General features: G+C 36.7%; 1 protein-coding gene across 6 annotated transcripts in view; it reads right to left on the reverse strand.

The window, feature by feature from the left end:
- Positions 1 to 25,757, reverse strand: part of SEC22A (SEC22 homolog A, vesicle trafficking protein) — a 65,278-nt gene that overhangs the window by 12,842 nt on the left and 26,679 nt on the right. For all 6 annotated transcript variants that reach the window (XM_080809400.1, XM_080809402.1, XM_080809403.1 and 3 more), the window contains one exon: positions 11,708 to 11,823. In XM_080809400.1, coding sequence (XP_080665526.1) covers positions 11,708 to 11,823 — 116 coding nt within the window. The remainder of the gene's footprint in view (positions 1 to 11,707; positions 11,824 to 25,757) is intronic.

Raw genomic sequence — 25,757 nt, forward strand, 5'->3', positions numbered from 1 at the left:
CTCTTAGCTCCTTTCAATATACAATGCAATATTACTGACTATAGTCACCATGTTGACGTTATATCCCCATAACTTATTTAGTTTATAACTGGAAGTTTGTATCCTTTGACCCCCCCTTCACCCATTTTGCCCACCCCCCCAACCTTCCTTCAAGGCAGAAAATCAATCTTACTACTTGCATCAAACTGCACATAGCAGGAATTCAACAAATGCATGCCAGGTTGAGCTGAGCTTAAAAAAATCTATTTCTACTTGCCAAAGATTGTCTATGTATTTTCCATTGTATTTTCCATTCAATAAACATTAATTAAACACCTACAGGCCAGGTATTATATTATTAGATCTAGAACAGAAGACAACTAAATCCATCTAAACTCAAGGAGCTTACTTTCTGATTAAGAAGGCAGATACATTGGGGCGCCTGGGTGGCTCAGTGGGTTAAAGCCTCTGCCTTCAGCTTGGGTCGTGATCTCAGGGTCCTGGGATCGAGCCCCGCATCCGACTCTCTGCTCTCTCTGTCTGCCTCTCTGCCTACTTGTGATCTCTGTCAAGTAAATAAATAAAATCTTAAAAAAAAAAAAAAGAAGGCAGATACATTAACCAACAATTACCACTCAAAGTGATAACTGATGGGACAGGTGTGTGTACAGGATATAAAAGGAGACTACTGGAGACACATCTAAACCTGCATGGAGAAAAAAAAAGGTCAAGGAAATAAAGCTTAATCTGGGTCTTAAAGAATGAACTAGTAGAAAGGTAGACAAAGTAGGGAGAGAATTCCAGGCTAAAGGAATAGCACATACGGTCTCAAAGAGGGAAGAGCCTAGGATGACTCCAGCCTTCTTATTAAGGCAACATTTGAATTATAGCATTCACTAAGTTAGGAATATAGGAGGAAGAGTAGGTTTGAGAACAGAAAAAACTGAGTTCATTTTGGACATGTGATTGGGAGGGGCCAGTGTGACATCCAAATAATTATATTTCATAGATTTAAGTCAGCTTCAGGAAAGAGTTGGCTCTAGAGATCCTACTTCAGTCATCTATTTAAACAGTTGTTAAGTGAAGGCCTAGGACAATCAAATGTAAGTCTTAATTCTTGATTGGCTCCTAGAATGGAGAGAGAGAGAGAAAAAACTATAAAGGATATTTAGTCAACTGTAGAAATTCGAATATGAATTTTATATTAGATAATACTGCATTGATCTTAAAAACCTTTGGGTTTATTGTTATTATGCAGGAGAATTCCTAGTCCTTAAGGCATACATACTGAAAAATTTTCAAATAAACTGTCATGATACCTACAATTTTACTTTCACATGATTCAGGAAAGAAAGAAAAAAAGAAGTGTAAGTAGGTATACAGGTGGGTGCTAATTGTATTGTTTTTTTAAATCTTTCTGTAAGTTTGAATTCTTCTAAAATAAGAGGCAGTGGGAGGAAAGAGGAATACAAAATTTTTTTTAACACTATGCCACCACTAAAATGAATGTAATAGATCTCTATACACTGATATAAAATGATCTCCTATATAGTGTTAGGTGGAAAAGATGCAAATAAGCATGGAGTATACTGCCATTTATACAGAAACACTCTGTAAACAATTATATAACTAAATATATAAATTCATATGTACTAGCATACACACATTATCTCTCTAGAAGTATAACCCAGTGGTTGATTCTAGGGAAGAGAAATGGGAAAAGAATGACTTATTGTGACAACAGGCTTTGGAATTATAGGCTTTGAAACTGTAGGCATGTGTACATTTTTTTTTTAAACTTTATTTATTTGACAGAGATCACAAGTAGGCAGAGAGGCAGGCAGAGAGAGAGAGGAGGAAGCAGGCTCCGCGCTGAGCAGAGAGCCTGATGCGGGGCTCAATACCAGGACCCCGAGATCATGACCTAAGCCGAAGGCAGAGGCTTAACCCACTGAGCCACCCAGGCTCACATTTTACTGTGTGAGGATGTGTGAGTATGTGCACAAATTAACTTCTTTTTAAAAAGCCATCATGAAAATACCCAAAGAGAAGGTAAAAGTTAAGAAGAATATTAAAGCCAAGGGCAGAACATTGGAGAATGCCACTATTTAAAGGACAGATGAAGGAAGGAAGTTTACCAAATAAACTGAGGAACAGGAAGACAATGAAAAAAAATACAATAGGAGAAAATGGTTTCATGAAAATGAAGGGATAACAGAATGTCAAGAAGAACAATGTAGCAAACTATTAATAGTGATTTATCTGCTTCTAAGTTTTTGAAAAGAAATACTATTTCTGAAATTAAATAGAGTTACTTTTAAAAGGAAAACCTGAATAGTACGTAAGGTGAGGCAGAGAGGCCACAGAAGACAAGGCCTCAAGAGTGGCTGCAGCATTTGGCAACTGGAAGGATTCTAGAGAGCTTAATGGTCAGTATTTGAAAGAATTGGGGACAGAAAAGAGATCACAAGAGACTAAGAGAATAGAGGGAAGGGAGTGGGAACAACAAACACAGTTTATCCTTTCAAAAACAAGAAGGGACTCTACATCAAGAAGTTTGTTTGTTTTTAAAGACCGGCAAGCTATGGCATGTTTATGAGCTAAGAGCATCCTCTCCAGTAGAGAGGAAAATGAAATGCAAGGGAGGGAACAGCTAGTGGTCGAGGGAAGGTGGGACAGAGGATCAGAGTGGGGACAGAAGTGTGTGTATGTGGGGAAAGACAACCGAGGGTTGAAGGCAAGAGCAGAGTGGGGCAGATGTAAGGAGTTCCAATAAAAAAGATTTTTTAAATGTCACTTTCACCTTTAGGGGAATACTAGGATACCAATATACTGCTTTGAAAACTAACAGAGGAAAAGAGTATTTCTTTTTTTGAAGGTGAGGATGAAGAGATAAACAGAGGCTTTATATGACAGTCACACAATGTTTTCGGATGATACCATTAAACTGTTTGTAATAATTGGGAAATATTCCCTTTTTAATCTTAAGTGGAAAAAAGGGCACAAACTTATATAATGGATATGACATTATACAAGTCTATGTATATGTTTGTATGTATGTGCATATGTATATAAATATAGAGAAAATTTGGAGATGATTTTTATCTTTATACTTTGTCCCCTCTATTCTTTAACAATGAGCACAGAATCAGGAAAAATACTTTTAGTTCTTTTGAAAGCCAGTAAGTAAGCACTGCATCTTGGCATAGATATTATGCCACTAAGTAAGGCAAAAACATCTGTTGAGCTTTAATAGGCAGAAAAAAATCTATGGGAAATAACTCAAGGAATAAAAGTTGATTATTTCCTGCTTTGTAGTAGCCATTAGAAAGAATTTCAGAATCAGAGAGTCTTAGAATGCTAGTACTAAAGTGGTCCTTGAGCCTCTCTAAAATCTGCATCTTGCAGAACAGGAAAATGAGATCCAAGAAGGTAAAATAACCCATTCAAGGTCACTGGTTACTGGCAGATGTGACCAGGTAGACTGAATTCCAGGCCAGCATTTCTACTGCTGTATCAGAATCCTCAATTTTTTCCTAATGCACCACATGCAAATTATTTCTAGGTTGGTACCAGCTTAATTAATATCATTGTCTCAAGGTTGATAGTTAAAGGAACACAGGCAATATAAACCTAGTGTGATAAAAGCTTATATATTCACAAAATGCCAATTCACAATAAACTTATTAACATCTCTAAACTCAGAACAAAGTTAGGAAATGAGTGAAAATAATCTAATTTACACATTACTTGAACACCAAATCAAATTTACCAGTTTAAAATAAAACTGTGCTCATTCTACACCTCCCCAGTTTGAACTTACATTCCAAAGAAATGCTTCAGTGTTATATTTTTTAATAAATTCCATATTACCCTAAGAGGCAGTTATTAATTTAGAAGAAACAAACATGCTGCATCTTCAAACAATGTTAACAACATACAGGAATGTTGATTGACATGGGTTCTCAAATTGAAATGCGCCTCAGGCACCAACTTACATACCAGCAGATAAATGTGACAATCATTTTTCGCATTCAGAAAGAGGAGTTAAAATTCACGGCCTTAAGAAGGTAAACTTTAATATCAGTGTACTGCTCATACTCAGGAAATAGAATACATATTTTCAGCTAGATCTAAAAATATGACCCCCAAATAAATCCTAGGCTCTTCAATCAAGTATTAAAGAAATGCTGAGGCGACTTACTCTGTGTACTGCCTTCCTGCCTCCTCTATGACCACCATGAGTTCAGTAACTCCCCCACAGTCAACTTCAAAACAAGTAAGTTTAAGTCCCATGTCCTGGAATTTGCACTTGAGTCTACATAGCACACCATCTCAAAAAGATCTTTTACTCACCAAAAATTACCTACAATGACTCTAGGGATTATTTCTAACACAAAATACATGATGAACCACAGAGAAGGCTGAGAGTATGTCTTAAATTCAATGGCTCTAGTGACATTAAAAAGGACCCTTTTGATCGAGCCCCGCATCGGGCTCTCTGCTCAGTGGAGAGCCTGCTTCCTCCTCTTTCTCTTTCTCTGCCTGCCTCTCTGCCTACTTGTGATCTCTGTCAAATAAAACAAATAAAATCTTAAAAAAAAAAGGACCCTTTTATCCAATACAAGTCATAAACAATAATAAAATAGACTCCAATGAGGGAAAGTTAAAAGCAAGAAACCTCAGGCCCCCAATTCTGTATGTGTTTTTAGGTTAACTTGGGATGAAAGGATGTACTTGTTGAAGTTAATATAGTTTGTACCCCTAATCCTACTCTGCTTAACCTCTAAATTTATCACAGTGCCCTCTGCAATCTGGCATTCCTTTCTCTCCTTCTCTTTGCCTACTGTCCATTCCATCCATTAGGACACAGAATCCTTAGAAGGTAGATATTTCCAATGCTACACAGTGCTCCTTCATTATTCTTCTAACAAGACATGGAAAAGTATTGCCAAGCACCAGTCACTTACGAAAACATTTTCCTCTATACTGATATAAAATCCCCAATAACTGGAATAATACGAATCTCTACTTTTTGTCCAATGAATTTCTAAAAGCAATGATTCTCTTTTAGGTGAGGAGATCAGAATTTGCTGGAAAATCTTCTTAAACTACCTATGAGTGACAAACTACCTGTGGACAATATTCCCCCCAACTTTGTACTCTGTTTCCTTATTTCCTTCTCTGAGCATCTCTGTTTCAGAAACCTCAATTATTGATGAGTGTATGTGGAATATGTCAGATGGCTATGACAGAACAAAAATTTAAAACAACCCTAAAGGAACCAAGTAACCAGGTGTCCACAGTTTCCAGTCAGCTAAAAATCCCATATGGACCAATTTACAGTTCCTTGGATCAGATGAGAAGGAAACACTGTTGGAATAAATTTAGTCTAGGACAACAGTGAAAAAAGAGAATTCCGTATCAAGCATTAGAAAGACACATCTCAAAGATACAAGCATCCATTAAATTCCCAAATGATAAATGATCTACAAATAGAAAAGCCCCTTTTCCCCTACTTATAATTTACCCCATGTGTCCTTCACACTCTAGCACCACAGTTTTAAGGAACCATTTAAAACAATCAAAAAACCTTGAAGCTTCTAGGAAAACTGTGGACTCTATGACATGGCAGTAAGAAACTATAAAAACTCAGGAAAATTGCTCAGGCTCCCTTTAACCCCCACAAAAATATTTACCTTTACTCTACTGAAATGTTACTTGAAAACTACTTACTAGGTTGGGTTAACTGAAGTTTTGTGGGTTTTTTCCAATGCTTAAATAATAGGTGCTGATAAATACTCATTTTTATTACCGAAAATCTGAATAGTATATTCATATGGTTCAAAGAGTAAAAATAATATATAAGGCATATACTATGAAGAGTGTCATTCCTACCCTGCTTCTCATCTGTCCAGTTCTTACTGCATGTTTTAGTCTCTCATTGTTCCAGAGTTTCTTTATACAAATTAAAAGATATTATTTTCCCTGTCCATCTTTGGCAGGGGTATTTGGGGTTGAGCTGAGAAGGATGAGTGGGTATAGGGTCAGGGAGCTCTCCATTGCCTTTCCCAAAATGGCCACTATTCTCAGAGGGCACAAAACTGTACATCTGACCTAAAACATGAAATCACATTTCTAGACCCAGGTTCCACCCTGGCTGGACACTGACATCCCCTCCTGGCCTGTGTGAATGGGAAGGCTCAGGCCCTCCGTGAGAAAAGAAAGCCAATCCACCATTTTCTAAGAGGCGGCTGGGTACAACAGGCTATACTTTAACTGTTAAGTGGAGCCACACGTAATGAAAAATCAAAGCCCAAAGACTGCTCCTCCCTTCCTGGTCTTTGTTTTAATGTTGCTGTGTGGTATGTGTGTGTGTATGTGTTTAAATTAATAGATTTTTATCTTTAGAACAGGCTGACGGAAAATTAAGCAGTGTGTGTACTACAAAGAGTTCCCATATAACTGGCTCTTTCCCTGTTCACAGTTTCCTCATTATTAACATCTTACATTAATGTGGTACATTTGTTACAACAAATGAGCCAACAGTGACACATTATCATTAACTAAAGTCCAAAATTTACATTAGGTTTCACTCTTTGTGTTGTACATCCTTTGGGTTTTGACAAATGTATAATGACATAACCACCATTATAGTAACTACTGAAGAGTTTCACTGCCCTAAAAATCCCATAACCCAACTATTCATCCCTTCCTACCTCCCTCCAAACCCCTGGCAACCACTGATCTTTTTACTTATTGTCTATAGTTTTGCCTTTCCTAGGATGTCATACAGTTGCAGGCATGTAAGTATGTGGGTTTCTCAGGCTTCTTTCATTAAGCAATGTGCATTTAAGGTTTAGCCATGCCTTTTTGTGGCTTGAGAATTCATTTCTTTTTATTACTGAGTAATACCCCATTGTACAGACTGCCACAGTTTATTCTTTCACCTTTTGAAGGATATCTTAGTTGCTTCTAGTTTTTTGAAATTATAAGTAAAGCAGATATAAACATTCATATGCAGGTTTTTATGGGGGCACAAGTTTTCTATTCTTTTGGGTTAATAGACCTCGGAGCATGATTGCTGGATCATACAGTAAGGCTATGTTTAGCTTTGTGAGACAGCCACACTATCTTCTAAAGTGACTGTGCCATTTCGCACTTCCACCAGCATTGAATGAAGAGTTCGTATTGTTACATATCTTAACATTTGGTTTTGTCAATGTTTTGGATTTTGCCAATCTAGGAGTTTAGTGCTATCTTATTGTTGTTTTAATCTGCAATTCCCTAGTGACATATGATGTTAGACATCTTTTCATGTGTTTATTTATCATCTGTATATCTACTTCGGTGGGGTGTCTGTTCCATTCTTTTGCCCAGTTTTTAATTGCATTATTTGGATTCTTGAGTTTTAAGAGTTCTTTGTATGTTTCAGACACACGCCCTTTGTCAGATACGTTCTGCAAATATTTTCTCCTGGTTTGTGGCTTATCATTCTCTTAATGTCCTTCACAGACCAAAAGTTTTTAAACTTTCATGGATCATATTTTTGGTATTGTATCTAAAAAGTTATCACTAATCCAAGGTCATCTCGGTTTTCTCCTGTTATCTTTTCCAAGTTTTATATCTTACATTTAGGTCTGAGATCCATTTTAAGTTTTTTTTTTTTATTAAAGGTATAAAATCTGTGTCTAAAATTATTTTTTTGCTTGTGGATGTCTAGCTATTCCAGCACCATTTGCTGAAAAGACTTTTCTTCCTCCACTGAATTGCTTTTGTTCCTTCCTCAAAAATCAATTGACTGTACTTGTATGGGTGTATTTCTGGGCTCTCTATTCTGTTCTACTGATCCATCTGTCTATTATTTTGCCGATGTCACACTGTCTTAATTGTGATAGCTTAAGAGTAAGTCTTGAAGGAGCGCCTGGGCGGCTCAGTCAGTTAAGCATCTGTCTTCAGCTCAGGTCATGATCCCAGGGTCCTGGGATGGAGCCCCGCACTGGACTCCTTGCTCAGTAGGGAGTCTGCTTCTCCCTACCCCTCTGCCTGCGGCTCCTTCTGCTTGTGTGTGCACTCTCTGTCAAATAAGTAAATAAAATCTTTAAAAAAAATAGTAAGTTTTAAAGTTGGGTAGTGTCAGTGCTTTGATTTCATTTTCCTCAGTATCGTGTTGGCTATTCAGAGTCTTTTGCCTTTCCACATAGGATCAGTCAATATCTATAAAATATTGATTTTGTTTGGTGTTGTGTTGAATCTACAGATCAAGCTGGGAAGAACTAACAACTTAACAATATTGAATCTTCTCACTCGTGAACATGGAATGTCTCTCCATTTATTTAAATCTTCTTTCTCTTATCAGAGTTTTAGTTTTTCTCATATAGATCTTGTGTATGTTTTGTTAGATTTATACTTGAGTGCCTCATTTTTGGGTATGCCAATATAAATAATATATTGTTTTTTAAATTTCAAATTTCAATTGTTCCTTACTAATATAAAGTAATTGATTTATGTATATACATTTTTTTTAAGATTTTATTTATTTATTTGACAGAGATCACAAGTAGGCAGAGAGGCAGGCGGGGGTGGGGGAAAGCAGGCTCCCGGCTGAGCAGAGAGCCCGAGGCGGGGCTCGATCCCAGGACCCTGGGATCATGACCTGAGCCGAAGGCAGAGGCTTAACCTACTGAGCCACTCAGGCACCCCTGATTTTTATATATTAACTTTGGATCCTGCAACTGTAGTATGATCATTTCAAGAATTTGTCAATTCTTTGGGATTTTCTACATAGACAATCAGAACATCTGTGAATAAAGACAGTCATATTCCTTCTTTCCCAATCTTTATACCTTCTGTTTTCTTCTCTTACTGCATTAACTAGGTTTCCCAGTACAATGTTGAATGGGGACAATGAGGGGACATCCTTGTCTTGTTCCTGATCTTAGGGAAGAACCATCTAGTTTCTCATCAAGTACGGTAATAACTCTAGGATTTCTGCAGATGTTCTTTATCAAACTGAGGAAGCTCCCCTTTATTCCTAGTTTGTGGTGAGTTCATGAACAGGTACTGGATTTTGAGTCAAATGCTTTTTCTGAATCCACAGACATGATCATACGATTTTTCTTCTTTAGCCTATTGATGTGATGGATTACATTAACTGTTGAATGTTGCACCAGGCTTGCATACCTGGAATAAATCCCATTTGTCTGTGGCATGTAATTCTTTTTATATACCATTGGATTCAATCTGCTAGTATCTTGCTGAGGAGTTTTCCATTTGTGTTCATGAGTTACACTGGTCTGTAATGTCTTTTTTATATGTCAACAGGCTGAGAAATCTCAAAGCCATCAGTCAGTTACATGTAAGTGGTCATCAGTTTAATCAGAATATTGTTCTTTGGAAAGCGAAACAATTGCAGGGGGCAGAGATATTACCGCACAGAGGGAAAACATGAAACATTCAGGGATCAAGGCAGTCATCAGTCAGCTATAGCAGCTCAAGAGCACAAAAACCTTAGTTTATACTATTTTCCTTAGTTTTGAAGTTGTGAATCAGAGGAGGGAGAAGGAAAGAATCAGTCCAGGAAGACGAAGGATAAGATATCTTCTGAGTGCCTGAAAGAAACTATTTTTCTTTTCTTTTCTTTTCTTTTTTTTTTTTTTGTGAGATATAATAGCCTTTTCTGACTTTTAACTTAAAAATAATGGGGGTCTAAGCCCCTGGTTCCACGCTTTGACACTGTCTTCTGGGTCAGGGATGATAAGCCTCTGTAGCACAAAAACTTTTCTCTACCCAGATCTGCTCCCTCCCCTTCTTTATCAATTTGACAATTACAAACTACCCAAGAATTTTAACCACAGAAAACTATCTTCACAATTTTTGCCAACTCTAAATTATACCATTATTTACTTAATAAATTCCATAAAATTATGAAAATTAATCTTAAAAGGAAAATTTTATCTCCAACATTAATCTCTTTTTAAAATATTTTATTTATTTATTTATCAGAGAGAGAGAGAGAGCACACACAAGCAGGCAGAGTGGCAGGCAGAGGCAGAGAGAGAAACAGGCTCCCTGCCGAGCAAAGAGCCCGATGTGGGACTTGATCCCAGGACCCTGGGATAACGACCTGAGCCGAAGGCAGCGGCTTAACTGACTGAGCCACCCAGGCGTCCCTCTCCATTGTTAATCTTACCAAATACAGATGCTACACATTGACATACACTAAAAATATGACTCCTAAAGTTAAAAATATTTATCCCTCTACCACCTAAAGTCATCTACTGTGCGACTAGTGCTAAATGTGCCCCATACTTTGAGAAATACTCATGAGATCTCCTTCGTTTCATAAGTAATGAAGGTGAGGACCAGAAAGTAAAGTGAGCTATTTAAGGTCACAGAGCTAATCAGGAGCTGAGCTGTAGCCAACCCTTTCTCTCTTTCCTCCACAAACAAAAATCAACTCTTCACCCACCTATACTACTATTCTTTCTACTACATCAACTATTAAAAAAAAAAAAAAAAAAGGAAGAGGGTATCTTATTTATAACTTTTTAGTCAGCTTTCTCCAAATTGCCTTTTTTTCTTTTTTGGCAGGTTGTCTTACTGGCTCAAAACTGAACTCCCACTGGAATAAAACTGACCTGGCTACGAAGCAAGGACAGGAACACCAAGGGAGAGTAGCCATCTGTCCTGTGCCTGAAAGGGAAGAGGGGCTTTACCTGAAGGTTCATGACGGTTGAAAAAAGAATTGAAAAGTCACGAGAAGCACAAACTTCTCACTCAAGGGACAGCTCAGCTGCCTGGAACCTCTGATGTCCTCTGCTACTGGCTCCATACAGCAGAGGACATTCGGACGGTACTCAGAATGGTACTCTGAGTGTTCCCCAAATTAACAAGCAATTTTAAAAAAGAATATAAGGTGTATTAAGTGGTTTTTTACGAATGGTATTCTGAGCTTAATGCTGACCAAAAACAGAGAACTAATTCACATGTGGAAGTGTCAAAAAAAAATCTTTAGAGGAAGTGAGTAGAAACAAAGGTAAGGAAAACTGTCCAGTCTGAAATGTGCTAAACTTAAAGAAAGAAGTTTCAAAAAGTTTACAAAAAGAGAAAAAGTTAATATATACTGATAGCCATAGTCTGGAAAAAACTCCACTGGAAAACAAAATAGTTGCAATATCTGAAAAAAATAGTGGTTTCAGGTAGCCACCAACAAAAAGGAAAAAGAACAGATAACAAAGTTGAAATACACAGAAGTAGGACAAAAACCTGCCCATAAATACCCCCTTTTTCTTCCATTCCTCTCTGTCCGCTCAGATCCTTCTAGGTCCAGCTCATTCCTCCTCCACAAAGCCCCTTTCTCCTATCCTGACTTAAAATGACTGCTCCTCTTCTGAACTCTATGTACTTGGCAATCATTCATGTGCTGTTTTCCCCCTCCCAATTCAACCCTAGGCTCCAAGACAGCAGCACTCATGTCAGACAAACCTTGGTATCCCAAGAGTACCTATAAATAGTGCCTCCTGTGGAGTAAATAATTAATATGCCCTGAGTCAAGGAAGCCAACTAGAAATCACTGTTCTTAGAGGAAGGGGAGACTAGGGCAGGCGTAAAGAATACAGAATCTGAGCATGCACCATAAATTGTACTACACCCAAATCAATTCAAATAGAGTTACAAGTAGAATCAACAGGCAAAGTTACCTGAAATTGCAAAAACAGTACAGTACCTGCAAAAGACTTTCTATGGCATGAAAACCTCGAATTAAATTCAGAGCTCCACATAAAAGACTGAGGATAAATGCCACAATCCCTGACAGAGTCGCTGGTTCCAGTCGCTGGTGAGCTGGAAAATAAAAGAAATGGTTAGAAATGAACACCATTATTCTATGCCAATACCTAAACTTACATAAAAGGAAATTCACTGCTCAATTTAAATGGGTCAAACATGGATTAATCTTCATACATTTATTTATTAACATATTAGTAGTTAAATTTTTTTTAATGCAAAATGTCTGACAACATGTTAGTTTCACTGCCCTGAACTCAAGTTCAAGTAACTTCTTTTTCTCTATATTTTTAACAGACATCTAATGTGCACTTGGGGTATATAGGCTAAAGAGTGCTCACATCCGGCAGCGTATCATGTAAAAAACAAAAACAAAAACAAAAACCTTACTGCCTAAATAGGTCTACCATTTGCAAAGAGTTGCAAGTATTTGCAAAGGTGACTTTGCCTGAAAAATCACTGCATAATTCCTACTTTTTCTGAAAATGCTTAGATAACATTTTTAAGAACAAACACAGTTTGCTTTTTTAAAGCAAAAGTCTCCCTTATTTGGGTTCCAGGTCAACAAATATCATGGGATATAGGTAAAAGCTCCTATATAATCACCAATCTGAACTTCACAATAGAAAGTCTTACGGCTATGAAGTTCTTGATCCCTGAGGACCACTTGAAGACCACTACAAATGATAAAACACTAGCTGAAAAAGCAAGTGACCACTTCAACTTCACAAATGCATCCCCTTATGTCAGGGTTTCAGCAATGTAAGAAATTTAGTTATACAACAGTTTCACTTTATCATCATCTTGGGCTTAATAAACAACTGAGTCTAAAGGAAAATACAAAAGTAAATACATAATCATTTAGACCTCAAAAAGGAGACAGAGGAAAAGAGAGGACAACATAACTACAGTTAGGTCATTTTATTTAAATCACTGAAGTGTAAAAGCCCTAACAATGAAGTTAATGGGGTGGAACTTTAATATAAAGAAAGGCTTAAATCTTTGCAACTTATATTCAGCCATTACAGCCGAAAAGCTTCCCTAAACAGTTCACAGAAACACAAAACCCCGCATATCACAGGAAAGTATTTGTTCCTCAAGTTCAGCAGAAAATGCTAAGATGGGAAAAAGTTTCTGAAGTTTCTTCTGTGCCCAAGCTGATTGCTGGGTCTCTCAATCAATTTCCCTGAGATCTAATATGAAAGTAAAAAATTAAATATCTCTGTAAAGTATTAATGCCAAGTTTTATAGTAGTAGAGGAAAAAAACCCTCACAATTTAAAAATCTTTCCAACTAGTCTACCAATTAGTCATGTTTTGTATCCCTGGTCCATCCTTCCCCAAACCCTCTCTCAGGAGTAAGGGAAAGCTGGCTTCTAATAAAAAAAAGAAATACTTAATATGGGCCCCAAGCATAATACCTGAAACTAAAAAGATTATATAAATCGTATTTCTAAAATATACAAGTTTACTTTACAAAAAAACCCAAATAATATTCTGTATTATAACTAAAAAATATTAGCTGTTTATGGTCAAGAAAAGTATAGCCATTCTTGAATGGGGAAAATATAACCAATTTAATGTGTTGATCAATGTTTAAGAAATAAATAATAGGACTATATAAATTTTCTAATATTTATCTCTTGGCCTTCCAGCACTCTCTTTATAATTATAATATACCATTTGTTATTAAAATTATTTCAAAATGAACAGAAATATTTTTAAAAGCATAAAAGCAAATGACAAATCTCTTTTAACAAAGACAACACATGTATTATGCTGAAGGAGGGGCTGGAGCTGTGCGCAATCACTGTGGGAAAGAAATTCTCAAGTGGAGATTCACCCACTCCCACCCTATTTCCTTCCCTAGGACCTGTGGAAATGGTTACCAGGAGAAAATTCCATCTGCATACAACATGAGGGTGATACTCCCTAAGGACAATTTGTCATGTCAACAACTGAACAAGATATTTAATCACATTTTAATGTATTATGTGATATCTGCTACTTTCTATTTCAGTAAAACAAATTTTAGATTCATTGTTATCCACAAATGCTTACTTGACACTTCAATCTGGCACCATGATAGGTACTATTAGGTTAAAGTGGATTTGGAACAGTAACAAATGAGAGGCAATGTGGAAAAAAAGTTACTGAATCCAAAAAAGTGTTACCTGGTCAATTTTTGTTTTGTTTTTGCTATTATTATCTTTTGCTACAACACCATTTCTTTACTTAGCCTCTTTGAGCCCAATAATAGCATTTTCACAAAATTAAATTTTTTATGAACCAGTAATTAATGAAATTTAGACAAGTTCCTAAAGAAGTAAATCTTTTGGAACCAGAGGGCTATTGCTTATAGGGAATTAAGTATTTACTCAGCAAATACTTTTTAGCATAATTCTGTGTAAGATGTTGTGCTTTAGAAAATACAATGAATGATTTGCATAACCTGCCCTCAAGATACTTCTAGTCTTTTGAAGGGAAAAAAAAAAACCAGATAAGCCCGTGAAAGTAATAAGCATTCTAAACTAAAAGAGTTAGATTCTGAAGAGGAGGAGAGCTGGGTGGCTCAGTCTGTTAAGCATCTGTCTTTGGCTCAGATCATGATACCAGGTTCCTGGGATCAGGTCCTGCACTGGGCTCCCTGCTCAATGAGGAGTATGCTTCCCCGTGCCCTGCTCCTTGTGCTCTCTCTGTCAAATAAATAAATCTTTTTTAAAAAATAAAGAAAAGAAAAAAGAAATTCTGAAGAGGAAAGATAACTAGGGGGAAGGTGGTGATACAGCAATGGTAAGAAAACCAAGGAAGATCTTTAAAGATGGTTAAAATTTAGACAGGCACGAATGGGAAAAACTGCACTTCCGTAGAAGAGAATGTGAGCATGGAGATGGAAATGAGATGCAAATAAGAGTATGAACAACAACAACTACAATCACCTCTGCCAATCCTACTAATAGTGTCTGTTCTCAATGTACCAGGCACAAGTGCTTACATACATGATCTCATGTCACCCCTCCAGGAACCCACTGCAGTAGGCACTAGAATTATCCTTATTTTTTTAGATGAAACTAAGGTTTGGGGAGATTAGGTAATTTGCCCAAAGTAGTAAATGAATGGGGGATTCAAACCCAGGTAGCCTGACACTAGACCTCATGTTCTTAACCACTCTGCCACTGGGCACTGTTACTGGTTCTGTTTGGCTTAAAAGGATATTTATGAAGAGAGTAATAAAGAAGGTAAAAAAGGGGGGTTGAAGCAAATTAATGGATAGTTGGAAATACTAGACTAAAAATTATGAACAAGTTAGACAATGGGGAAACACTGAAGAGCAAGAGACCAATATGGTTAATGCTATGCTTAAGGAATATTAATCTATCAATGGGCTGTAAGGAGATTAAAAGCAGGAAGACAATATTTTCTCAATGCTTTCTTAGTAGGTATACTTTGTCCCACTTATCCTTCAAAATGAGGTACTTCATAAGGCAGGAATGACTAACTTCTCAGTTTCTGAATTTTTCCATCTGTCAATGGAGGCTAAATAATTTGCTCTAAGTCAGACAGCTAGTGTCATCTTCACAATTAGCACTTGGGTCTGTAAGACTGCAAAGCCCATGCTCTTTCCATAAATATACCTTAGGGATTCATTGAAAAAGACTGGCTGATAAGAGGGCCTGAATTTGGATAGTGACAGCAGGAATAAAGAAGAAAGAGGTGAGTGATATCACAGGGGTTAAAACTATTAGACGTGACAACTAGTTAGATATGGGAAACAAAAGGGAAAAAATTGTTTTTAAATGTCAAGATTTTAAGTGTGGGTAATTAGAAAGTTAATGGTGCTACCAACAAAGACGCTGGAAGAAACTCAGCTCTGATCAAGAATGGAGATTTTTTTTTTTAATTTTATTTATTTATTTGACTGAGAGAGACACAGCGAGAGAAGGAACACAAGCAGGGAGAGTGGAAGAGGGAGAAGCAGGTTTCCTGCTAAGCAGGGAGCCTGATGAGGGCTTGATTCCACAACCTTGGGATCATGACATAAGCTGAAGGCAGACGGCTTAATGATTGAGCCACCCAGGTGCCCTGAGAATGGAGACATTTTAAACATATCAAACTTGTAGTGATAATGAGACATGTTTAATAAGCAATGAAAGAATGAAAGAGTAGCAGAGCTGGAGAAACAGATGTGGTTTGTATCTGAAAGGAAGGGCTGGGATGAGATTATTAGGGAAAGAAGTAGCCCAAGGGTAAATCTTGGGCAAATCTTCGGCAAACATTACCTTTGCAGGGAGGACGAGGAGTCAGGAAGACAGATTGAGGAGAACAAGAGGAGGAAAGAGCCTCAGAAGCCTAGGAAGGGGAGGCCATCCAGAAGAAAGATATGGATAACAATGCCTGTAGACAGGCCAAAGACGGTTTGAACTCAAAATGAAAAAAAAAAAAAAAAAAAGATTTATTGACTAAAAGATGGTTGTTGACCCTTTTAAAAACAATTTCACAAGAGTGAAGGCAAAACTTAGACTGCAAGAGGCTACATAACTATTGATGGTAAGAGAGAAGCAGTAAGTGAATGCTAGTGCCTTTAAAGAAAACCAAGATGACAGCGTGACAGATAGACTAGGACTGAGAAATAATAATTTTTCCCCTGTAATGTGGTGGAGGAGGGAGATTTAAATACATTTATAGGTAGAATGAAAAAATTCGGTGTAGAGGAATCAGAAGAGTCAAAAGAAAGGGAAAATGATGAAAGAGAATACCAGAAGAAGCATTATGAAGATTCAAAATGATAGTACTATTCTAACCTTCAAACCTCCTCATAATACCACAGTGCCTACACTTTGAGCAAAAACGAAGTTCAGGAAGTACAGTCATTCAATGATGCCCTAGATATCAGGAGAAACAGATTTTAGAACATATGAGAGAAATTTCAGGTCCATTCCATCTAAATGAGTATAACTGATTACTAAATTATGACTGAAACTAATTGTATGGTATTAAAAACACACCATTCTTTTCACCAGTGAGGCCCTTTCTTATATCATTACCTGTCAAAACCCTGTATGTTGTTCAAGGCCCTGGAGCCTGAAAGTGGTACTTCTATTTATCTCTGTTTGTCTCTTTGGGAACATGTATCACATTCTATCTTGTATCTTACTTTCTTACTTATTGGCATGTGTGTGTGGGAGAGAGGGAGAGAGAGAAAGAGATTAGGAAATTTGTTTGCCTCGTGGGGCAACTGCTGAATAGAGTACCATTCTCAGCCAACTGACAAATTGTCTATAAAATCACATAGGTGGAAAAAGGCTGATTAATCTAGTGTTTATCCTAAAAATAAAGGTGTTAAAGAGACAGAAAAAATGTACTGTATTTAGAGTTTTGTGAAGTTTTTTAAAATAAAAGCAGAATAAAATTAAAAAGATGAGCAACAGTAAATGTTGATGAGAATGTAGGGCAATTGAAACTCTCATACAATGCTTACTTATGAAAATGTAAAATGGTACAACTATTTCAGAAAACCGGCCATTTGTCAAAGTGTCAAACATGTACCTCACTTTTGATTTGGCAAATTCCACTGCTAGTATTTACTCAAAAGAAATGAAAAATGTTGGGGCAACTGGGTGGCTCAGTTGGTTAAAGTCTCTGCCTTTGGCTCAGGTCATGATCCCCGGGTCCTGGGATCGAGCCCCGCATCAGGCTCTCTGCTCAGCAAGGAGCCTACTTCCCCCTCTCTCTCTGCCTGCCTCTCTGCCTACTTGTGATATCTGTCTGTCAAATAAAGAAATAAAATCTTAAAAAAGAAAAGAAAAGAAATAAAAACATGTCAACAAAAGACAAATATCTGTAGAAGCTTTATAACCCCAAACTGGAAATAAGCTAATGTCCATCAGTAGGAGAATGGGCAGAATGTGGCATGTTCATTCAATGACTACTACTCAGTAATAAGAAGGATCAAGTTACAGAGACCTACAACATATGATGTAGTACTAAAAGAGGACGAACACAAGAGTACACTATATAATCTTGTTTCTATAAAGTTCTACAACAAACAAAATTAAAAATAACTAGAGTATAAAAGATTAGAACAATGGTTGTCTGGAGGTGGGATGGAGATTGGGAAGAGACATGAAAGAACTTCCCAGGGTGATAGAAATATTCTATATCGTGATAGGGATATGTATTCATTTTTTTTTCTTATATTTTATAATTTGATGCTTTGATATCTTGGAGCCTTGCCGACCCTAGAGGACAGCCCTTAGGGCTATCTAATTCCCAGAGATAGCAAACAACTCACCTGCAAGAGTGCTTTTCAAAACCAAATCCCCTAACCCAAAGTCCACACACACTTTACCACCTCTGTGGGGCTCTCACACTCAGGGCCACTATCCCCCTGCCCGAATCACCCCAGGGTCAGGTATCAGACAACAAAGGACAGCCCTCTATCCCAAAGACTGCCATAAGTACTCAAGCTAGCCAATCTAAACCTGCTTAGCCTGCTTCTCCAGTTCCTTCCGAGGGAAAGCACAATAAAGGCTCTTGCTCATATTTTCCTCCCACTCCCTCACCTCTGGACCAACACCTACACTTCCCCACGTGGGCCTGGGTGGAGTAGCGTGAACTCTTCTCTTGGGATCTGAGTATAACAAACTACCTTTTCAGTGGAAGCTGTCTCCTGATCTGTTGGCCTTACCATACCTGAATAGTAATAAAATCTATACTTTTAAAAAGAGTGGTTTATAAAAATGTATCCATGTGTCTAAACCATATAGCAAAGATATGTGCATGTTAACATGTGCAAATTTTCCTTAAAAAGAAAGAACCACGGTGTGCCTGGGTGGCTTAGTCAGTTAAGTGTCTGCCTTTGGCTCAAGTCATGATCCCAGGGTCCTGGGACTGAGCCCCAAGTCAGGTTCCCTGCTCCATGAGGAACCTGCTTCACCCTCTCCTCCCCATTTGTGCTCTCTCTTGCTACCTTGGTGTCTCCCTCTCTCTCTCTCTCTAAGAAATAAAATCTTTAAAAAAAAAAAAAAAAAGAAAGAAAGAAAGAAAAGAAAACCACAGAAGTAAATTATCAACTAGATGAGTGGATAGTCGGTGGGGATACAGAAAAAATAAGAATGGCAAAATGCTGATATAGTTATTATAACTGGGTGACAGGTACATGAAAGTTCATTACACTATTCCGTTTACTTTATAGCTGTTTGAAATTTCTCTATGATAAAATGTTTTAAAAAGAAAAGAAAAAAGGTAAAAGTAGGACCTAGTGTTTAACTTAACATATTGACCCATGATGGACAGCGGAACATCTGTAGACTTCAGAAAATTAGAGAAAATATTCATGCTAGACTGTGCAGGGAGGGGTCAAAAGGTCAGAAAGAGAAAAAGTCAAGAAACCAAATGTAAGATAGTCTAAAAGAGAAAAAGGCCTGAAGAGTAATGTCTGTCAAATAACTATTAACCAAATTCCAAAATAAAGTAAATAATTTTATTCAGGAAAGAAAATAGGGAAACATACTTAAACTCAGAGATTATAGAAAGTATTACCCAGGTTTCATCTGGATTAAAAGAAAATTTTATGTTAATATTAAAATAAGTTCTAACTGTGAATTACTTTAAAAACTTCTCTTTCTTAAAATTTCTTCTCTCTCTTTCTTAAAACAATTATCAAATCCCAGATGTCCCTCCATCTTCCAGTGTCTGCTATCTGGTGATCCAAGATACCACTGCAGACTACAGGTCAGAGTGGGGACTTACAGAAGTCAAATACATGAACTTTCTAACAGAATTTCTCTCTTGGCAGGTCAAGTTGGATGGACCCCTACCCCAAATTAAAGACTAATTTTCTAGATCCTGAGTGTGTACATTAATGGACAGATACTCTGGCAGCAACACTGACTGCCAGATCTATGGAATTAGAACTATTAGAAAAGGAAAGGCCAATGGAAGCCATGGAGCTTCCCCCACCCAAACATCATCAAAATATTAATCCCTAATGTAAATGCAGAAATCAGTGTCATCATCCAAGGCTTATTAAAATATGCACAGATAGTGATTCCTACTACACACCCATTTAACTCTCCAGTTTAAGGCTCCAAAATGAGAGTGTCTTAGAGGAAGACAACAGATTACTTACTGTGAGTTCCAACTGCACATGCTTTTCCATATGGAACAATCAACTAATTCCATGACATGTAGTTGCTAATTTGCTAACACTTTCTTCTCTACCTAATAAACAGAGAAAATCAGAAGCATTTTGCTTTTACCTGATAAAGATAGCAGGGCATAGGAGCACCTGGGGGGCACAGTCAGTTAAGCATCCAACTCTTGATTTTGGCTCAGGTCATGATCTCTGGGTTGTGAGATTGAGCCCCATGTCAGGCTCCACACTAAGCATCAATCTGCTTGGGATTCTCTCTCCCTCACCCGCTTCCCCCAGCACTCCCTTGAGCTCTCACTCAAAAGAGAGAGAAAGAGAGAGAGAGAGAGAGAGAGAGATAGCAGCACATTTAGTACATTTACTATATTGCTACCAGGTTATATCAACTCTAAGCCAGAGATTAGTATGTAGCAGGGGTTGGCAAACTATGACCCACAGGTCAAATCCAGCCCACCTGTTTTTGTAAACAGAGCTTCACTGCAAAACAGCTTTACCTATTCTTTCACACATTGTCTATGTTTGTTTTTATATTATACCAGCAGAGTGAAGTAGTTGCAACAGAGACCGTTTAGCCTATAAAATCTAAAATATTTGCTATCTGGCCATATATAGAAAACGTCTGCTGACTCTTGGCCTGTAAGGACCCAACATCTTAACACCTCCTGGAACATTATACTGATCCATTTTGTTGATAACCTCATGCTGCCAGGATCTGAAGAACAGACAGCAGATACCCTGAGATGATACATGTATGGAAGAGTATGGAAAATAATAACAAAATTATAGGAGCCTACCACCTCAGTCAAGTTTCTGGAGGTTAATGGTCTCAAGTATACTAAATGTAAAAATTAAGATGCACCTTGCAACCCATACCACTAAGAAAAGATATGCTGCTGAGTATGCCTTTCTAGATTTCAAAAGCAACATTACAAGACTTGGGTAAACTGTTCCAACATGTTTACTGAATAACAATGGCTGAAGAGAGCCAAAGCAACTGAAAGATCTAGACTGCATTACAGGACATTTTGCCACTCAGCCCTTATGACTCACGGATCTAATGGTGTTCAAAATATTTGCAGGACATAAAGATAATGTTTTGAGTCTGTAGCAAATTCGGAAAGAAGAATCATAAAAGAGGCTCCTGGGTTTTGAAGCAATGATATGGCCCTTAGGCAAAAAGAAAAATGTTTTCATTTCAAGAACTAGTTCCTGGCTTCCTTTTTGGCCATGGCAGAAACTAGTGGCCCTACCATGAACTACCAGGTATATACTATAAACCCTAAGGTGCCTGCTAAAACAAACAAATGAAATGAAGAAGTATAAGTCAACCAAGAACAGAAAAGGGATCAAAAATAATTTAAAGGAAGGCAGAAAAATAGAAAAAGGTGACTAAAAGCAGATGGGATAAAAAGAAAACAATCATGATGGTAGGTTTGAACCCAACCATATGGGGGCACCTAGCTGGCTAGTCAGTGGAGCATATGACTCTTGATCTTGTGGTTGTGGGTTCGAGCCCCATGAGGGGTGTAAAGCTTACTTAAAAATAAAATCTTAAAAAAAAAAAAAAGCCCGGGATGCCTGGGTGGCTCAGTTGGTTAAGCAGCAGCCTTCGGCTTAGGTCATGATCCCAGCATCTTGGGATCGAGTCCCACATAGGGCTCCTTGCTTGGCGGGGAAGCCTGCTTCTCCCTCTGCCACTCTGCCTGCCTGTACTCTCTCTATCTCTCTGACAAATAAATAAATAAAATCTTTTAAAAAAAAGCCCAACCACATTAATAAACACATTAAATATAAGTGGCCTAAACACCTAAATGAAAAGGCAGATACTGTCAAACTGGATTTTTTTTCCCCAACAGACTCAACTAAACAATACCTAAAAAGCAACCACTGTAAATAGAAAGACACAGAAATGTTAAAAGAAAAAAGACAGAAAAAAACACACCATTACAATACTACTTGAAAAAGTTAAAGTGACTGTATTAATAAAGTAGATTGCAGACTAAGAATATTATTAGGTATAAAGAAGGTCATTTCAAAATGACAAAGGAGTCCATGCATCAAGAGAATAAAACAATCCTAAATATTTAACAAGTTTTAAAATATTTAAAACAAAAACTGACAGAGACCTAAAAGGAGAAAGATACAAATTCACAAATATAGTCAGAGTTCACCACCACCTTCTCAATAATTGAGAGTCTACAGAAAATCAGAAAGGATATGAAAGATTTGAACATTATCAACCAATTTGATCTAAATGACATTTATAGAGGTCCACCCTACAATAATAGAATACACATTCTTTTCAACACAGAACACAGAAAAATGGCCAAGATAGAACATATTCTGGGAGAGTAAAACAAGTCTCAATAAACTTAAAAGAATTAGAATCATACAAAATTTGGTATCTGACCACAATGGAGTTAAGTTATAAATCAAGAAATGAAAGATATCTGGAAAAATCTCTAAATTCTTAAAACTATGTAACACGTTTCTAAACAATCCACGGATCATAAAGGAAACTAAAAGGGAAGTTAAAAAGCATTTTAAATAGTATGAAAGTGAAAATACAATATATTAAACTTTATGAATGTAGCTAAAGCAATATTTATAGGAAAATATATACTATTAAATGCCTATTTAAAAAGAAGTAAGATCTCAAATAAAAAAATAACCTCCACTTTTTTTTTAAATAACCTCAACTTCTGCCTCAAGAACCTAGAAAAAGAAGAGTAAATTAAACCCTAAGTGAGCAGAAGACAGGAAGTAATACAAATCAGATCATAAATCAATGAAATTAAAAAAAAAACAATAAAAAGGTCAATGAAACCAAAAGCTGGCTCTTTAAGAAAATCAATAAAAACGCTAAGCTCTAATAAAAATGATCAGGAGAAAGAAGCAAAAGACAAAAATTTCCAATATCAGAAATGAGAATGATTGTATCACTGCAATTCTACAGATATTAAAGGGATAAGAGTATTAACTTATGCCAAAAAATTCATTAACTTAGGTAAGATGAACAGATTCCTTCAAAAAATCAAACTACTAAAACTCACTCAAGAAACAGATAACTTGAACATTCATCAAAGGAATTGGTTTGTAGTTAAAAACCTTTCCACAAAGAAAACCAGATGCTCAAAAAGCTTCATGATACTGAACAAAGAAGAAATAAAAATTCTACAGAAACATTTTCAAAAAAAAATGGAAGAAAAGGAAATATATCTCCCAATCTATTCTGAGACCAATGTTAATCTGATAGCAAAACCAGACAAAAACATTACAAAAAAGGAAAACTATAAACAAACTATAAACCAATTCCCACATGAAAACATATATAAAATTTTTAAATGTTAGCAAATTGAATCTCACAATATATAAAAAGGATATTATGACCAAGTGGGGTTTATCACAGAAATGCAAGGTTGGTTTAACATTTGGAAAGCAATCAATGTAATTTACCACATAATGACTTTAAAAGGAAAAATAATACAATCATTTCAATAAATAAATTTAGACAAAGTGACACAATACAACTTTCATTTCTGATACAAACCATACATCAAACTGGGAATATAAAGGTATTTTATCAACTGGATAAAAAAAGCATTTACATAAACCCTAAGTTAACATCATATTTAACCATGAAAGACTGAATGCTTTCCCTGCTAAGATCAGGAACACCACAAGGATACCTACTCTTGCCATTTCATTTTTTCAGTATATTTTTGTTAAGCACAGAATTCCATATTTGTAGTTATTTTCTTTTAACCGTCAGAAGATATCTAAATGGTCTTCTGGCTTCCATGACTCCTAGGAGACCAGGGTGTGTGTGTGTGTGTGTGTGTGTGTGTGTAATGGTTTGTGTTCATGTAATCCAAGTGCCTGGTGATTTATGCCTGGTTACTTCACTGTTTACCAAACATTCTATTTTCAAAATATTGTTGCAGATATAATTTGAAGCTTATGTGACTATTTCCTCCAGGAAACACGTTTGTTTGTTTCTGCCAGTATATTTGGAGCATAGCACTGTGGAATTCACTCAATCCAATTTTAGAGACCAATATGATTCAAAACTAAGCTGCAGTCCCCCTAAAAGACTGTCTACTTCATATTCCTGCCTACCTATATTCCTAGAGTGCCAACATCTAAAGCCCAAACCCAAAGCTGGGGTGGGGGCTTGGTGGACCCTATTTTCTAAACCCTGTCTCCCTAGTCTTGAGTGGCTGTCACAACTGTTCCCTTCAGTATGGTAAAAGCCCCAAAAGAAAAAATAGCTCCAAACATTAAGCTCATTTCCATAGGCCTCCATCCTTTTCTATATCCCAGTAATTCTTAATCTTGTTGGATATCCAAAGACTTCAGGAAGATTATATTTTAAATTCTGTATCATATCAGACCTACATATTCTTTTTTTTTTTTTTTTACCTACATATTTTATAGAATATATACATTCTACTCACCTTTCCTACATGTATTTTGTGGAACTATTGGTCTGAATTGCCTACTCCATCACTACTGGAAGAAGTCTTCAAAGTAATAACTCTCTCATTAATTACTGATTTTAAAAATTGGGAAAAAAATTGAAATATAATCTGAATACAATAAAATTTGCCCTTTAAAAGTATATAATTCAGGGGCACCTGGGGGAGCACAATTGATTAAGCATCCAACTCTTGATTTTGGCTCAGGCCATGATCTCAGGGTTGTGAGATCTACCTCCACATCAGGCTCTGTACTGAGCATGGAGCCCGCTTAAGATTCTCTCTCTCCCTCTCCCTCTGCCGTGCTCCTACTTGCAAACACATGTACACTTTCTCTAAAAATAAAAGTATATAATTAAAAAGATTTTTAATATTTATAGAATTGTGCAATCATTATCTAATTCCACAATCTCTATCACCTCAAAAAGAAATCTCATAAGCATTAGTAGTCACTGCCTAGTTCCCTGTACCTCTCCAGCTCCTGTCAACCATTAGGCTACTTTCTGTCTCTATGGGTTTGCCTATTCTGAACACTTTGTATAAATGAAACTGTAAATATATGGCCTTTTGTATCTGGCTTCTCTCACTTAATGTAATGCTTTTAAGGTTCATCCATGTTGTATCATGCATCAATACTTCATTCCTTTTTAACTCCTTAATATTCAGTTGCATGTATACACCATATCTTGTTAATTCATTCATCAGATGATGGATGTTTGCATTATTTCAACTTCTTGGCTTCTATGAATCATAGTGCTATAAATATTCATGTACAGATTTTTATTCAGACTTACATTTTCAACTTACAGTTTTCAAGGATGAGAATTATGAGGTCATGTGGTAACTATATTAACCTTTTTAAGGAACTTCCACAGTATTTTCCAAAGCAGCTCACCATTTTGCAACACTATCAGCATTATAGGAGGGTTCCAATTTCTCCATATCTTTGCTAATACTTTACTATTTTTTAAAACTATAGCCATCCTAGTGGGTGTGAAGTGGTAACTCCTTATCATTTTGCTTTCCATTCCATGATGACTAATAACGTGGAGCATCTTTTCATGTGTTAATTGGCCAGTTGCACATTTTCTTCATAGAAGTATCTATTCAAATCCCTTCTCATTTAAAAACTGATTATCTTTTTATTGTTATTGTTTTTACTTATATATTCTGGATACAAATCCCTCAGGAAATATATGATTTTCTGTGGATTATCTTCAATTTATTGATAGTGTCTGTTAAAGAACAAAATTTTTAACTGGGGCGTCTGGATGGTTCAGTCAGTTAAGTATTAAGTGTCTGACTCTTGGTTTCAGGGTTGTGAGTTCAAGCGCTGCACTGGGCTCCACACTGACCATG

This window comes from Martes martes, assembly GCF_963455335.1.
Source record: "Martes martes genome assembly, chromosome: 1".
Lineage (NCBI taxonomy): Eukaryota > Metazoa > Chordata > Mammalia > Carnivora > Mustelidae > Martes > Martes martes.